Source organism: Sceloporus undulatus, chromosome 1 (genome assembly GCF_019175285.1).
Source record: "Sceloporus undulatus isolate JIND9_A2432 ecotype Alabama chromosome 1, SceUnd_v1.1, whole genome shotgun sequence".
Classification (NCBI taxonomy): Eukaryota; Metazoa; Chordata; class Lepidosauria; order Squamata; family Phrynosomatidae; genus Sceloporus; species Sceloporus undulatus.
In genome coordinates this window covers 180,641,034-180,658,657 of record NC_056522.1, presented here as the reverse complement: position 1 = coordinate 180,658,657, position 17,624 = coordinate 180,641,034, and the positions used below count along the sequence as shown (strand labels likewise).

The window sequence follows — 17,624 nt, the reverse complement described above, 5'->3', positions numbered from 1 at the left end:
CTGGCTTGGGGGAGGAGTCGGGGTGTGGTGTCCACATGATGCATGCCCCAGCTCCGTCCTCAGGGTGGCGTGATGCCACGCACCACTCCACATGGTGTGTAGCATCACAGTGCTCCTCTGGTTCTGCATCCGCATGATGCAGCACTGGAGCACCGTAAAGCCACGGCACCACAGCTATCACGCCCTTTGCAGGGTGCAAAAAGGAGGCGCTTTTTGAAGCTCCCTTTTGCACCTTGCAAAGGCCAGATAGGGATCACAGTGTGTGGTTGCTGCAGCCCCAATCTGGCTGTAAAAGGAGCAGCTGGAGACTGCTTCTTCGAGGCTGTCTGCACAGCCCCCACTCCCTAGCCTGCCTTAAGAGCTAGCAACCAAACTGAGTGAAAGAGGTCTACTCAGCTTCCCATCAGAGAGCAGGGAGAGGATATTTCCAACCCTCTTCCACCAGCAAGCAAAGCTGTAACATGTGTGACAGGAGGGGAAATATCATGCTCCTTGCACCCCAATTTGAAATGGAATCAACTTCCTTTGTCTGAACCAGCTGCTGGATCCTAAGGTAGATTATAGATCCCTAATTCTAGGTTACAATACTGAATCCCAGTCATAATTTATTTCCCATTGCTATTGCTGTGTGCCTTCAAGTCATTTCCAACCTGTGGGAACCCTAAGGTGAACCTATCATGGGGTTTTCTTGGCATGACGTATTCAGAGGGAGCTTGCCATTGCCTTCCCCTGAGGCTGAGAGTATGTGACTTCCCCAAGGTCACCCAGTGGGTTTCTTGGCCGAGCTGGAAATCGAATCCTGATCTCCAGAGTCATAGGAGCTTACTGCACTGACCTTTAACCCGACTGCTCCCCAACGGGATACAGTCGGGCTGCAGGATGCAATTGGGAATTATCGCATGGAAAATGCCACTGATGCCACCGGTCCAGCTGAGCATGGCTGGAAGCTGGGATTCAACCGGGATACAGTCGCCCGGTGGCATTGGCAGCATTTTCCATGTGGTAATTCCTGACTGCATCCCACAACCTGACTGTATCCCATTGGGGAGCAGTCAGATAAATTGCATAATCTTAAAACTCAAGCCACTAGGCCATGCTGGCTCTCCCCTTTGCTATGCTGAAACTGAAAATTAGCTTATAGTGCAATCTTATCTATGTCTACTCAACAGTAAGTCTCACTGTTCAATGAGATTTACTTCCTAATAAGCTCGTATAGAATTGCCATGTTAAGGCCTAAAAGCTAGGGTGGCGCAGATATCATGTTCATGCTCACAAATAATAAATTTTATATACGTTCAGTCAAGTGAAACACTTAACTGAAACGAAGCAGTATAATTACTTTGATTATAATAAAAGATCATGGAATGGCACAGAAATTGTGAAGTCTGCAGTGGTGGGGCGGGGGAGATGAAGGACTTCTCTCACCCCAATAGGTATGCTTGCATATCTGATTGGGATGCAAAGAAGAGCTCAAGGAGATTGGATAATGTCAGAACAAAGCATCCCTTTCATTCCAGACCTTTTACAGAGTTTGATGTTATCACCTCATCTGATTAAAATGCTTTTATCTGGACCAGAGAAATTTTAAGCAGCTACTAATTGGATAGACCACTTAAAATCTCTCTTCTAATTAATATTTATAATCGTTGTGTGATGTTTAACTCATTGCACTCCCAGAAAACTTTAAAAAATAAAAAGCAGGAAGAGACTCAAACTTGGCTTGAAATGTATAATGGGCTAGTGACTTTTTCAGTTTTTCACTGACATATAATAAAATTCTTTCAGCTCATATGAAGCTCATAAAAAGGGGTACATGGGGTTTACAATATGCTGCACAGAAAATTCTAGGTAATCCAAGATTAATTAACTGCTGCTAAATAATACTTTGGGTACAGGGCTCACCTTTTAATCAGCCTGCAATGATTTGCAGAAATAATCATGAGTTCTCCCTAACGTTCACATAATTAAATGCAATAGTTCACGATGGCTTAAAGTCTGGGAGTGAAAAAGGATAGCAAAGAGTGTCTTTGTTACATGACTTTTACCAGCAGACTATATGCATTGTATTATGAAACAAGCAGCAACACCCATGAAATTATTTTTATTCATTTATTTAATACCTACCTTTCTCTCAGTATGGGACTCAGAAGCCTGATTGCAATTAATTTTTCCATGTTAACTTCTGCATGGGAGGCATTCATCAGATAAGATTCACTGTAGCTGTTAGTGCATGCTCAATTATCCCAGAAACTGTCTATCCGTCGGTCCGTCGGTCCGTCCTTCCTTCCTTCCTTCCTTCCTGTTTCTGATATGTACTGCACAGTATACTGTACTGACCTAGTTCCTTCCCTCAGCAGAAAAGCCTGGGAAAGTTGCAAACACCTGAAGGCTAGTGCATGTATTTCTGCTGTGTAAATGGGGTGAACTTCACACAAGCACATTTAGAGAATTGGAAAATGAATTAAGAGTTTATCTAGTAGCCCAAAGACCTTTGAAATAAGCAATACTTTAAATCCTTAACAATAATGTGGACTAATCAATTTAAAATTTGGCCATGATCACTGATCATTTTATAACTTTTCTATCCTTCCCAAATGCTGGGTAATTTTCCTTCAGCAGGATGCAAATATTTATAAATTAAGCACCTTGGCTGTTTTACATACTCTCTCATGTTACCATCCTATAGTACTTTGGTTTTGATGTGCAGGATGCTGCACAATAAAATATTCATTACTTCCTTGTATTGTATGCTTTCTTTTAATTGTAAGCTGCCTTGATTATCTTCTGATAGGGAGGCGGGGTAAAAATAAAATGTTTATTATTATTTATTTATTATAACATAGTTGCCCCAGCTGTACACTGGCATCCAGACATCTCCTGGGCATAGCTCTGCTCCTGCCACTGGTTGACCATGGAGGCAGGGTCTCCAGCTGCCATTGCACAACCACAAGCACAATTACATTGGTAGAACTTGGATTCTGGGCATTGTTATAAGCAACAACAAATGGCACATCTCTAGGGATACACAGTTTGCTCATTTCAGTTTTCCTTTTCCCCCTCAAAAGTTGCTAATGTGCTCAGAAGCATAGATGGATTAATTTATATATCTTCAAAAAGGAATCATTGTGCAATCACAGAACTTCATTGGCATTATTTTCTTCTTCAGTGTTTTCATCAGTGTGCATGTGTCCACATGATTTTTAACATCTTTGCCTGATGAAGAAGCCAGTGAAGTTCTGAAAGCTTGCATGATGTAGGTTGTGCTTTTTAGTTGCCCAGAAAAGGTATCACTGTGTTTTCGATTGTGGATTTTGTGTTCACATTTGCATCAGTAATGTGCAAGATAAAGTACACAAACTGGGAACAGTGCTACAGTGTTCACATTGTAATTCCAGTAAGTAATTTTAAAATTGCTTCAGGTTAAATGGGGAGGTTGTAGAGCAGGATGCAGACCAGAGCTAGCCAACAGAAAAATAAATCACACAAGGCACCTTGCATTATCTGTTTCTTGGATGTACATTTTCCATAAAATGCAAATGCTGGCAGGAACCCTGAGAAAATACATGTCAAATACCTCTTCAGTGGCCCAGTAGATCTCTCTAGGAAATACTCTTTTTGAATGTTTACTTATGAACAATGTCTTTTCTTTCTCCACAGAGGACCATGACAAGAGAAGAGAACAGGCTGCGAAACAAGAATTGCGGTCATTGGTGGATTGTATGGCAACATTCTGACTTAGCAGATCATGGCACACCAGACAGCTCAAGAGGGGATGAGGGAGGGCAGGGAGATGAAGGGACGATGGCTCTTTATATTAGTTTCTCTTCTCTTTTCTTCTCTTTCTTTCATTTTGTTTAGTAAACAACACACAACTTCTCTACTTTAGTTATGGTGTTAGTTCTCGTTTCTTTGCTTCATCCCTGAATTTTCTGTACCTTCTTTTGGAAATCCAACACTGCACCCAAACCCTTGTCAGTCACATACTTCTGTAGAAGATATACCTTCTTAGCTTTTAAGTATTATTTCTCAGTTAGAAATCCTCCTTTTCAAGGCAACATGTGAAAAGGACATTTCAAACCCACTGCCCCTCAGAAATCTAAGAGGTTATTCCAACTGATCTCAAAGTGCAGACATTTGCAGCTTCCTAATCTGAGCTATGTTGCTGGTAGACATTAGTGCTCTTTCTCCTCCTGGAACTGTCACCCTACCAATGCCAAGGATTCAACTGGTTAGACTTTTCCTGCTGTCCATCAAACACTGTTAAGATGCAGGAGCAAATATGGAGATCAATGGAAATAACCTTTATGGGGCACTCGCTCCAAATAGTATGCCCCCCCCCCAATGTGGAAACTGCCCCAAATACTCTTTCCTATGGCTGAAATTCCACATGAATTCTAGCGAAAGTCAGAGGCCGAAAATCCTCCCATGTGCAAACGCTCTGTACTGTCAGCCCAGCTGGTGGAGGCTGTTCAGGTGTTTTGCCATGCCAAAAAGGTTCATTGGTGGGCTCCACATGGGCTAAGGACAGTGGAAGTGACATTCAGACTTGTGTTTTAAGTAGGCCAAAGTGGATGGCTAAGGCTACCCATGGGCAGGAATGAACAGGTATGCTATGGAGAATACATTTACTAGCAGATATCACTCATGGGGAATCCATGTTCAGAAAGAGTATACATCTCATTTCCAAATGCCAAACAACTTGGGATGGGAGGAAAGTTTTTATATCCGGTGTATCAGCATCCCAGGCACGGGAGTGTTTCTAGTCCAACTAGTCTTTTCATATGACAATCAATTCCCACAATTAGCCAGTTCTTTACTAATATATTCATGGCAAGAAACATAACATCTGTCCTGACGATGGTGCTGAACACCTCAGTTTTGTCTGCTAATGAATCAGCAGCATCCCTCTTTCATTCAGAACATAACTAAAGCAACTGTCATTTTCAGTAACCTTTGAATAAAGGGGATTACAGATCTTCTGCATTTCAGCACACTATAAAATATGACTTGTGGCTTTAACAATTTCTTCTCAATTTCTGCTATATTTTTCAGCTGCATATCCACACTTTTTAATACATACAAATGCAATTAACAGTTATTTGGTGATGAATGTTGTACCATATGTCATCTGTTCTGCTAGCAAATGCTGCACTCAAAAACAAGAATTTTACATTCATTTTTCACCCACACTGTAAATTAAACTGATACCCTACTTGCAAGATTGAAAGAACACACAGCATGGCTCCAGAGTTTGATATTCTGTAAGCTACTTTCCAACTGCTTCTAAAAACAATTAGAGGAATGTTTTTGTTTTATGAGATTCTGCTTTTACCCAATTATGCATATGCACCATCCTCCAAAATCCTAAAATAATAATTTTCTGGCTTGCAAAAGAAAAATAAAGGTGTATGTGTATTAAAGGAGTAAAAAAAAAAAAGCCCTCCCATCCCTGCTCATTTCGTAAGCTTCCCCAAACATGATCTAGAATAAGGTAGTAAACATTGTTTAAGTTTCCACAATTGTAAATGGAAATATAAATTAATTTGTGATGTGCCACTTCTAGGCAGCTCATAATGCAGAGCTCGGTTTCCAATGTGATCTATAGGTGTGCTGTCCAGGGAACAACATGCCTGGATTAAAATCAACAAAATCAACATTGATAGGATCAGATTTTCAACCTCAAATTTTTCTGTACATTGGAACCATTTATTGATGTGGTTTCTGAGAAGGTCACCGTTATTTATAGAACCACATCGATGCTAGTATTAATACAGCATTAATATTAACCCTGGTTCAAAATATACATCTATGTCATCTTTCTCAGCAAGAATGCCCTTTCATTTCGTGTTTACATGTGGTACTCCCAGGCCTCTTTTCTTTCCCATTACTGCTAGCTAGAATGGGAAATCTCTCTTCCTGCTATTATGTCTTTTCCCTCAGTACTCCTTTTATTGATTTGCTGTCTCTGTGATCAAAGAAGTAGCTAACTGTGCATCACAAATTACTATCCCAGTTTAGCAACATGAGTCTGCATGTGTAGAAAGCCTTCAGGACATGGATTGCCATGGCTGATTCAATCCATGTATGGAAAGGGAGAGTTGTTGTTTTTTCTTTTAAAAAAACAAAACAGTTCCTGAATTATTATATGGGAATGCTCAGATGGTGACCTTTACTGGCTTGCTGCCCTTGTGAATAAATCTCTGTTGCAGCAGTTCTTTATGATTCTAAGGTTTTCATGTCAGGAGGCTGTAACCAAGTGCAAAGCAAAGACTGAAAGCTCAGAATAAGAAACAGGAGGTTATTAAGCAGCAATCTTATATATGTTTACTCAGGTATCAGTTTTTGGAGTTTGTTTGCCATCAGATGTGCACAGGATTACAGTTCAGTTCTAGACTTGGATTATAATTTTCTCACGCAGGATTGTAAAACTGGGTGCTGTGTCTACTTGTAACTTCCATGACAGTGGTAGGTTAATCTTCCAGTTTTTAGTTTGAACCTTAGAGCAATTTATCCAAGGCGTTGAACCTATTCTGAATTACAGTTCAGCACCTTTGACAGTTCCCTTAAATGTTCAGATGACAATCTGGAGGGGATTTGCCACCCCATTTTGGACTTCTGTTCCCACAAACCCCATCCAACTTGGACAATAATCATGGATTCCACATCTAATATATTAGAAGGCCTCAAAGTTGAGTACCAGTGGTCTAAAGAATAATATAATTCACAGTTTCTTTGGCAAGAGTGATATTTGTTGTTAACTGCCCTCAAGGCAACCCCAACTCATGGTAATCCTTTGGATAAAACAGCACCAATATCACCTGTTTAGACTGTAAACTCCCTGAGTCCATCCATCTAGCATATGGTCTTCCTCTTTTTCTCCTGCCCTCTACCTTTCCTAGCATTGTTGTCTTTTCTAATGTGTAATTTCTCATGATGTGACCAAAATAAGATAGCCTCAACTTTATCATCTTGGCTTCCAAGGAGACTTCAGGCTTGATCTGTTCAATGACCCATTTGTTTGTCTTTTTGGCTGTCCATAGTATATCCTCAGCACTCTTCTCTAGCACCACATCTCAAATGAATTGATTTTCTTCTTATCTGTTTTCTTCACTGTCCAGCTCTCGCAACCATACAGTACATGGTGATAGAGAATATAACGGCTCAGACAATTCTAACTTTACTGCTCAGTTGTGTATCTTTACTCTTTTGGGCCTTGTCTAATTCTTTCATCACCACCTTTCCCATTCCTAGTCTTCTTATCTCTTGGTTGCAGTCTCTGTTCTGATCAATGTTTGATCCAAGGTAGGGGCATCTTAAATGCATGACAGGTAGATTTTGTTAGAGCTTAGAGAAGTGCAAGCAATAGGCTGTTTAGAATGTGTGGAGATGCAAGGCAGTAATCCACTTTCTCCTGCCTTCACCATTTAGCAAATGTTTGGGGTGGTTTGGCAAGTACGCCTGTGTTTATCTGCACATGTAGCCCAGCATTGTGTATGAAGTGTTGTGGACTGGAGTCATAGAATCATAGAGTTGGAAGAGACCACAAGGGCCATGCAGTCCAACCCCCCTGTCATGCAGGAACTCTCCGTCAAAGCATCCCCGACAGATGGCCATCCAGCCTCTGTTTAAAGATCTCCAAGGAAGGAGACTCCACTACACTTGGGGGAAGGAGTGTGTTCCTTTGAACAGCCCTTACAGGAAGTTCCTCCTCATGTTGAGGTGGAATCTCTTTTCCTGTAGCTTGCATCCATTGTTCCAGGTCCTATTCTCTGGAGCAGCAGAAAACAAGCGTGCTCCTTCCTCAGTATGACAACTGTTCAAATATTTAAATGGGGCTATCATCACCTCTTAACATTCTCTTCTCCAGGCTAAACATCCCGAGCTTCCTAATTCATTCCTCGCAGGACATAATTTCCAGACCCTTGACCATTTTAGTCCCCTCCTTTGGACACACTCCAGTTTCTCAACATCCTTTTTGAATTGTGGTGCCCAGAACTGGACACAGTATTCCAGGTGGGGCCTGACCAAGTGAGTCATTACATATCAGATTTGAAAGGTTCCTCTTCAAAATCTTCATTGATAAAGTACTTTACATATCATTATCCTTATTAAGGATAGCTGAGGGATAGGAATGCTGCAGCCAGCTGACAAAATGATATAGGATGACTTCAGTGCAGCCTGGAGAGCCCCCACAGTGTCACCTCCCACCCAAATCAGCAAGAAAGAGAGAAATGCAGTTGCAGGGGTCTTACGAGGTTGCAGTGATCCAAATTAATTGATATCCCCTACTCCTACAATAAAACAACATGGTTCAAAATAGTAAAATATTCAAAACTGGAAGTGACCCAAAGGTTCTGAAAAAAGGTGGGTGAAGTCCATGGAATTCCTGGGGAAGAGCTGAGCACAATCAGCTGCAAGATCCTTCACAGCTGCCTCCTCCCAATCCTGATCCACTCTAGTGGATTTCCATGGCTTCAAAGGCTGCATCCATACTGGAGAAATAACCTGGTTTGGCAGCTCCACTCTGGGCCCCACAACAAACTCCAACTCCCAGAATTCCATAGCCTTGAGCCAGACAAGTTAAAGCGGTGACAAACTGGGTTATTTCTCCAGTATGGATGCAGCCATAGAGGAATCTTCTCCATCCCCAAACTTGAAACCTTCTGCATGCAAAGTTATACTGACCTCTGGCCCTTCCCAAAACCAGTCCTTTGAGAAATGGAGGAAGAACGAAGCATCTCTGAAATCGGTATTTCTCCATGCATTTTGTTTTCAAGTGATGCAGACTGGAGAGAGCCATTGCTCTAGGAAGGTTGGAACACCCTCACAAAGCAGGGCTGGGTGTTTTGTGTTTAAAAAATCAATTGCTTTCCATTTCTTTTTAATAGCGCTGTCAACTTTCTATAGATCTAATTCATGCTTTGTTCCCTTGTGCTTGTCTATGTACTGTACAGAACTGTTGTCACCTTTAGGCATCCAATTCCCTCAAGCATTATTGCGATTAAGTTTTATAAAGGAACGGGAAAGGGGGAACTGGCTAGGCAGAGAGGAGAAAAATATGCAGAGACGTGAAGAGCTTTTCACACTTCTGCTGAAGACAGAGAGATGTTTGAAATTAGTTACTAATTAGCTACCAAAATGCACTGTTTAGAGCCCTTTCCCCACTCCTTCCATGCTCTGTAGTGCATAGAGTCCATGATAGTGGTTTCATTGTCATCGCTACTTAACCTTGGTCCTCCTTAACACTGGTGCTTCTTCCTGGCTCTGAAGGTTTTGCCTCAGGATGCTGTAACAAAGCGTGAGGCAATGATGGTAATCTCAGAATACAAAGGTAGAAATGTTGTTTAAATCTCAATAGTCTAGTTTCCTAGACTGGAGTGTATGGCTTATGATTTTCCCATTGGGACTCTAGCGTGTGTGTGTGTGTGTGTGTGTGTATGTGTGTGTGAAAAAGGTAAATAATGTGTAGGCAATAATACTATTCCCATATTCTTTTGGCTAGCGCTATAGATGCTTTGCAGGCGCAATCTAAGGCAAGCCTGAGTAGATTTCGTTAGACTTTAGAGAAGCACATACAGTAGGCTCTATACAAGATTTTAAAATGTATGAATTTCTTTCATTAACATCAGGTTTTGCTAACATCTAGAATATATAGTCTTCCCCCTAAATCCTGCCCCTTCCAGCCACCTTCACAATGTACATGGAGAACAGAATTCCTGTATTACTTGTGTTTCTATATAAAGCGTACGTTCTTGATCTAATTGTTTGAAGGTGTCTTTTAACCATTCTTATTCAACACTGAAGGACAAAAATACTATATTCTCGCAATGTTCTGATAATGGACAAGTTTCCTTTTAATAAAATTATGCAGAGGGATGTCTGAGACATTACTGTCTATTAGTATTGGGCCATATATTATTCACTGCAGCTAATTGTAAATCTCTCCCTGAAGCACTGAAAAGCCTCTTTTGTGAATTAACACTGTTCTGCTTATGCACTTGATTTTAAAAAAAGAAAAAAGAAAAAAAGACATTTCTCTATATGCAGTGCATGTCTGCTTTGCTTTTAAGATGACTAAAGTTAGCAAAATATGTTGGATATATTTTCTTGGGAAATAGGATTTTTATCATACTTTTCATCAAGGATTTGCCTTACCCTGACATTTGTGATATAAAGTCAGAAAAAAAATGTAATTTTTCTTGATCAAAAATATGTTTTTACTTCAATGCAAATAAATGTCTCTTGCTTGCAAAATATCTTCGAAAATGTAATAATAGACTGCTAAGTAGGGTTAACACGAGCCTCTTTTGTTAATCTGACATTTAAATGCTGGACTTGCTGAAGAATCTGTTCTTTTCCTTTTGTCTGTGCCATACATAACTAAAAACTCTAACAAATGATGCCTTCATACTAAAATGTTTGTTAAAAGCAAAATTAGAATAAAACTTGTTCTGACTATGAAAGCTGAATTGCTTGTCTTCCTCCAGGTTTGCAAAAAGATTTTATTGCATGGGTTGTGCGCTATTACTCAGTTTGAGTCATTGAAGTTTGTATTTTCCAGGAAGAAATGGGAGGCTATGTTTGTCATGTTTGGGCAGGGCACAAACCTTGGAGGAATTCCAGAAATGTAAACACTACTGGAGAAAATGCTCACCAGTACTGACAGTTCTGGCCATACCCAACATCTTTTTACCAGCACTACATCCTAATGCTTAAAATACATGAAGCAGTACCTAAGCTGGCTAAAACCCTCTTGGGGAGTTACGACTTCATATGTGGGTTAACATATACTGGAATTAGAATTGCGCAGTTGCTTAATAGCCATATCCAGAAGAAGTCTGCTGCTACTACATAGCAGAGCCATTAATGTGCCTGATGTGCATTGGTGCCTGATGCACAGCAAGACCACACTGGCTACCAATACACACCAGGAACTGTTGCTGGTATCCCATTACAGTACATGTCTCTTCAGTTTAGTAAAGGAGTTTCTTAGCACTACATAACTAGGTATATGCAAAGTTACATAACATAACAAGTCATCTAGGCCATGGCATTACTAGAGGGTGTAATGGGTGTGGATAACACCAGGTGACACCCTAAGAGGGGGTGACACCACTGCTCCCCAAACACCTGCCTTTTGGTAGAAGTGGGCTGTTGTTCACTTGTGTCTCTTTAAAATGCTGAAGAGGTGGCATGAGTGGGGTGAGTCCCTGTGGGAGGAGAAAGGGGAGGGCCAGGATTTTTTTTAAATTAATTTTAAAAAAATACTTTTAAATATTTTTAAATTCTTTTAAAATGTTGTTTAAAAACATCACCTCTTACTAAATGTTTACTTTAGCCATATGAAACAATGTACATGTAAATACATTTAGGCTGTGAGTATGATATTGTAATTTAAAAGTATAATTTTAATTTTGCTATTTGTAAACTGTTTCCATTACCTTCAATGATATACGAGAATTATGATTTATGAGTAACATTAATAATTAGTAATACAATAATTAGTAATATAAAAAACATTATTAAAGATTCTATATGGTGTGGTAGGGGAGCAGTTCATGGGGCACTGGGTGATACCAGTCCTAAGGACACCACTGCACATAGCATTTATATCCTGCCTTTCTTCCAGTATAAAATTCAAGGTAGTTTAAATTCATAGAAGTGTGGTAAGGAGTTCTAAGCACCTCACCAAACTCCAAATCCCATCATTCCATAGGAAAGAACCATGACATTTAAAGATGATGATCTGAAGTTATAATTGTGCACTGTGGATGCTCCCTACATCCATCATATTTTCCAGCTGCTCTGGCACAACCACAGAAGACACATCCTTGCACCCAGGAATAGCCTCATACCTATATCTTCTACCCAGAAAATGCATATTACTCTGCATTTTTACCAATAATTACACAAGACACAGGCAATCTCAAATGGTTGGCAACCCCTAACTAGTACAGACAAATGAATTTTCCAGATATAACTAGCCTGCCAATATCTTCAAGGACTGTCAAAACCAGTCAATAAAAGGAACCCTGGTGAAGCAGTGGTTAAATGTCAGTACCGCAGCAACAACATTGTGAGTTCGATCCCAGGGCCTCTAAGGTTGACTCGGCCTTCCATCCTTTTGTAAGTTGGTAAAATGAGTACCCAGCTTGTTGGGGTTAATTGGCTAACACAATGTAAACCACTTAGGAGATTATCACACACCAAAAAAAGCCCCCACACACATCCTATCCCCAACGGGATACGGTCACATTTCAGATTGCAAGCGGGTTTTATCACACTCAAAAACATTGCCGCTGCCACAGGGTGACTGCAACCTGCATGCAGCCTGGCTGATTTTCAAAGATAGGAAGCTCCCATCTTTGAAAATCAGCCACCTAAATGCAGCTGGGATCCAGGCTGCATGTGGGTTGTGTCGCCCGGCAGCAGTGGTGGCATTTTTTAATGTGATAAAACTTGCTTGCAATTTGAAATGTGTTCTGTATCCCATTGGAGAAGGGAATGCATTTTTTTGGTATGCGATAATCTCCTTAGAGAGTGCTGAGTTCACTATTAAGCGGTATAGAAATGCAAATGCTAAATGCTATTAATATATATTTAAAACACAACAAATCAGATTCTTACCAACACTAGAATGGAAAACACAATCTCTCTCTCTCTCTCTCTCGCTCTCTCTCTCTTAAATAAAATAATTGAAGCCTGTTTAAACTAACCTTATATTACATATAGCTGCAAGAGTCAATTGTATCTTATGGCTAACAACCTTTTGCGTACAATGTTGTAACTTTTGAGATTCACCCTTATGGTAGTTAATGACCAAACATGATTCCAAAAACCTACCTGTTAAGCTAGGAAGCACCCCAACTAAAGAGTTTCTCAGGTGCTGCAAATCAGGGCACTGGGAAATCATGGCTGCAGCATTCTCCAAGCCATGGGCACATTAAGAAAAGCAGTTGTGGCAAGACACCGAGGGAGGTCTCTCCAACTGCTTGTCTCAGTGCAACATGTGAGTGGGACAGTGCTGCAGTCACCACTCTGCGATGCCTCAGAAGCCCTTCTGTTGGGAGTGCTGCACAACTTACAAGGTATGCTTTGGGGGTGGCACTGGCAATGGCTACAGTGATATAGGTCCAGCATAGTACAGTATTTACATCTGACAATATAGAATCTTGGCTTTCATGTATTAGTCAAAGCTAATTATTATATTACATAGGGAGCAGCAATGATGCTGCTGGTGTTCCAAAATAACAGGCTTGGAATACACACATTCTTGACTTGTAATATCCTAATGTATCCCAAGAAAACTTCCCATGCCCTGAAATTCTTCCTCTCCCCTTGTGATTATCATCGCCTATGTGCCAGTTTTGCATCTGTACAGCTTGCATTCATCCTAGGAGGTCTTCAAACAAATAGTGATGATAAGTAGGCAGTTACTCCAGAACTTACAGGAAAAGAGATTCCACCTCAACATTAGGAGGAACTTCCTGACAGTAAGGGCTGTTCGACAGTGGAACACACTCCCTCGGAGTGTAGTGGAGTCTCCTTCCTTAGAGGTCTTTAAACAGAGGCTGGATGGCCATCTGTCAGGGATGCTTTGATTTAGATTTCCTGCATGGCAGGGGGTTGGACTGGATGGCCCTTGCGGTCTCTTCCAACTCTATGATTCTATGATTCTATTATTCTAATTACTTTTACCCTTTACTCTCAATGGAACAGTTGATGTAGTTTTTATAGACTAAAATTGTGACCCCAAGTGTGAACAATCAGTGTGTAGGGGAAGACACAATTTCAGTTCTGACTGGAATCTATTAGAAGTATTAGAAAATCATGGCGAGAGAGCCAGCATGGTGTAGTGGTTTGAATACTAAGATTCCCAGAGACCATGGTTCACGTCCCTGGTCTTTCATGGAAATCCACCTTGAGCAAGTCACAGTTTCTCAATCAAAAAGGAAGGCAGTGGCAAACCTCTTCTGAATAAATTTTCCCTGGAAAACCCCTCAGGTTCATCTTAAGTTGGAGCTGAAGTCATATAACAACAACAGAAAAACACAGAGAGTACTTCTACACTGTACACATGTATCTGAGCAAACTGAATTACAAGATTTATTCAGACTAGGTTTGTCATTGCCTTCCTCTTGGGCTGAGAGAGTATGACTTGCACAAGGTCACCTTATGTAGTTATAAGGCTGAGCAGCGATTACAACCCTCTGTTCAGCCTAGTCTAACAGTATACCACCTTGGCTCTCTGAATGCTCTTTATAGTACATTTGATCTTTTCATGTTTTTGTAAATCCCTCCTTGGTTGAATTAGAAAACCAATAATCTACCTTCCCTACTGGAAAAATATCCAACCACTACTGATAGGCTTCCAGGGCCAGCTACAGTTTATTACTGAGATTTATGTGATAGAGGAACATTTCCAAGAGGAAGAACACCTTTGTATCTCCATTCTTTCCTTTCTTCTATTATCTCTTCTTTTTGTAAGGCACAGCGGCAGGGCATATAGTTGCTCACCAAAATTATCTTCCCGATGTTGTAAATTAGCCTCCTATCTCTGGCTGTCTCCAGTTTAAATTAAACACATACAATTAGACATGGGGAGTGTTGTTAAGGCCTCTGAGACAAGTCTGTCTACTTAGTCATGGCTTGTATTTCAAGAAGATAAATACATGTGAATGTTGAACATAAAAAGAGAAGTTAAAAGGTCACTGCAGACATCCAGCATTTTTCATAATGCTGTCCAGCCACCTGGGTGAGCCTACTCAAAGATGCAAGGCACCCCACTGGTTTTGTAATCCACTAGTTCCTGCTTACTACTACTACCACTAATATTACTAATATTTATTTATAATGCCCTTTCCACCAAAGGGTAGGATAATTAAAAACAGATGATAAAACACAACACTATAAAATACTAAAATACTAAAATAACATACCTATGCTAAAAAAAACACAAACTCCTTATCAAACAATACTGTCCTAAATATTTCCACCACCTGCCTTTTACCTATTAAATCAAGCTTGCTTCCTTATAAATGTGCTGTCCATAGTTAGGCAAAATCAGTAGCCTGCTTCGAGATAAATGTCAGAATACTTTGAACTAAAAGAGCCTTTCAACTTAAGCAAGTCCCATTGCCCTTTTCAATATAATTCCAATATTACAAAATCAATTAGTCATTCATTTAGTTAATTGCATCTTACCTTGTACAGAGCAGAAATCAAGGCAATACCTGGATCTTGACACCTCAGAACTGAAAGGCATGTCAATAGGGTGGCCAGATGCAAAATAGGTATGGTTGTGTGAATGAGAGGAGGTGCAATGATGGCTGAAAGCGTTATGTTCCCATTTTATTTTTAGTAGTGTGACTGCTGTGAGAACAGGGCTTGTGCGGAAGAGTCCAAAAAATGGAAGACATGTTCAGGAGCATGGGATTTCAGCCTCCCTTACCTACAACCTAATAGAATTCTTTCTTTACAGAAGGAGATGCAAGCAAGCAAGCAAAGTAATAGGGATTTCTGAGGACTTAAATAAATCTTGATCTGCCCCCCCCCCCCCCCAATATATTTTCATTGCTGAGAAAGGCTATTTAAAAGTTTTTCATGGTTCCAGCACGAGTGTCCTGGTTTAAAAAACAAGACTTTGGGGTTACACATTGAGACTGCAGTTGCCTTAAAGAACAGTAAGTCGCAAAGAAACAAGCAGCAGCAGGATCTTGAAGAAGAAGGTCAAGAATTGCTTTCTACTGCCTAGACTCTTTTCATATTCGCTCAAGGATGCAGTGTGAAAATCATCAACTTTTTATCTAGCTCAAAGAATTACATTATGGAAACAGACCACTTTCCCTCAATACACTTCTGATCAGAGGAAAGACCCAAGGATTTGATTTGATTTTGATTTTTTTTTTTGGTTGTTGTTGTTGCTTCACAACAGTAGCTTCTGCAAGGAGAGGGAAACTGCATCTTCTGCTAAAGTAAACTTTGATTGCACAGACAATAGCATCTGTGATGAAATGCCAGCTTCAGCCTCCATATGTCTGATAGGCTTGTGCTAATTGCTGCTTCACACTGTGAGACCAATCCATATTGCGAGGCATTTAACATCAAATATAAAGGCCTGCCCTAGAGACCTGAATATAGAGTCGTGACCCTCCGTTTGGTCTGTACCTCACCAGCAAATCAGCCAAGAGTTGGAATAAAATCAAGCAGGTGAAAAGGCATTGTGCCCCCACCCTCTTTTGCTGTTCCATGTACATACTAGAGCCAAAGGTTCAACAAGCATCTGTGAGATTTTCCAGGATTGAGATCACTTTTTAACATAGGAGTTCTGCATCATTGGTACCACACCTGTTTTGGACTATAATTCCCCCAATCTCTTACCATTGGAGTGGGAGTTGCACTCCAAAACATCTGGAGAGCCACGGGTACTCCATCTCTGACATCAGTAAATATGACAAAATGACTAGTTCAGAATCCTTTCTGTTGATCAAATAATTAAATTTCAACAATGGCAATCTATCTCATAAAATCTTAGGCCTGCTTCCTATAGTTTCCAGTGAGTAAATCTTCAATGGTTATGTAGAATTTGATTGTGTAGAATTTTCCCCAGGGGAAATGTGTACTAGCGACTGCCAATTTCAAAATGAGTTTATGATCAACGATTGCAACAAACAACTGGTTGCTAGATTGGGTTTATAGATAATGCAGTGCTATGGCACCTGAAAATATCAGCTATTGTAACAAGATTGCCCTCTGAAATAGCAGCAGTGACAATTTTATTTAAACTGTGTGACTGCCCAAAGACCTTTAGTAGTACATTTGTTCAATATTAGTGGTGTGGTTGGTGCTATACAAAAGTACTCTAAAGGGCTTACAATTATTGTTAGAGGACCAAGAGATGAAAAGGTGGTGGAAGCACAAAAAGATACCAAATATGAACCGAAACCTTATTGTTCATCCTAACTAGAGTAGAGCCCTGGTGGTGCAGTGGTTAAATGTTTGTACTGCAGCCATTCACTGACAAACCACAAGGTTGTGAGTTCAATACCAGCTGGGGCTCTGGGTCAACTCAGCCTGGCATCCTTTTGTAGGTCACTAAAACGAGTATCCAGTTTTCTGGTGCAGTTAGCTTACACTTTGTAACCATAGCACATTGGTAAGCAGTATAGAAATGTACTTGCTAGATGTCAGTTGGATTTACCTATGTTCAGTCCTCATTCAACCATTGACTGAATGGGTCAACTCTAGTTAGAACTAACCAATCAGGGATGGTTACAGATATTTGCAAAATTCACCCATGCCAGGTTTGGAAACAGGGACTTGTTAAATCACACTTTGAAATCAAGCTGAGCCTTTTGGAAAGCTGCCTCTCCCATACAGTGGTGTAGCAATAAATTTTGAAGTATAGGCCCTCACCAGGACAGGACCATCCCCACGGGCAGTCCAAAATGGTAGACAGCTGCATTAAGTGCTTTCTGGAGACATTTGTTGGAAAGACCATGTGCTTCCATCGGCTCTCCAGGAACAGTGGTGGCGCAGAAGCAGTCAGGCCTGGGCGAGGCTCTTTTCTGCTCTTCCTTCCACTTGCCTAGTCTCAAGACCATTGAACTCTGTCCCCAGTTTTT

General features: G+C 40.6%; 1 protein-coding gene across 1 annotated transcript in view; it reads left to right on the top strand.

Moving 5' to 3' along the window:
• The window catches only part of MACROD2 (mono-ADP ribosylhydrolase 2), a 1,190,526-nt gene extending 1,183,565 nt beyond the window's left edge, over positions 1 to 6,961 (top strand). The window contains exon 18 of the mRNA XM_042468449.1: positions 3,658 to 6,961. Within this exon, the coding sequence (XP_042324383.1) occupies positions 3,658 to 3,734 (77 nt within the window). The 3' untranslated portion in view covers positions 3,735 to 6,961. The remainder of the gene's footprint in view (positions 1 to 3,657) is intronic.
• The last annotated feature ends 10,663 nt before the right edge of the window (positions 6,962 to 17,624 follow it).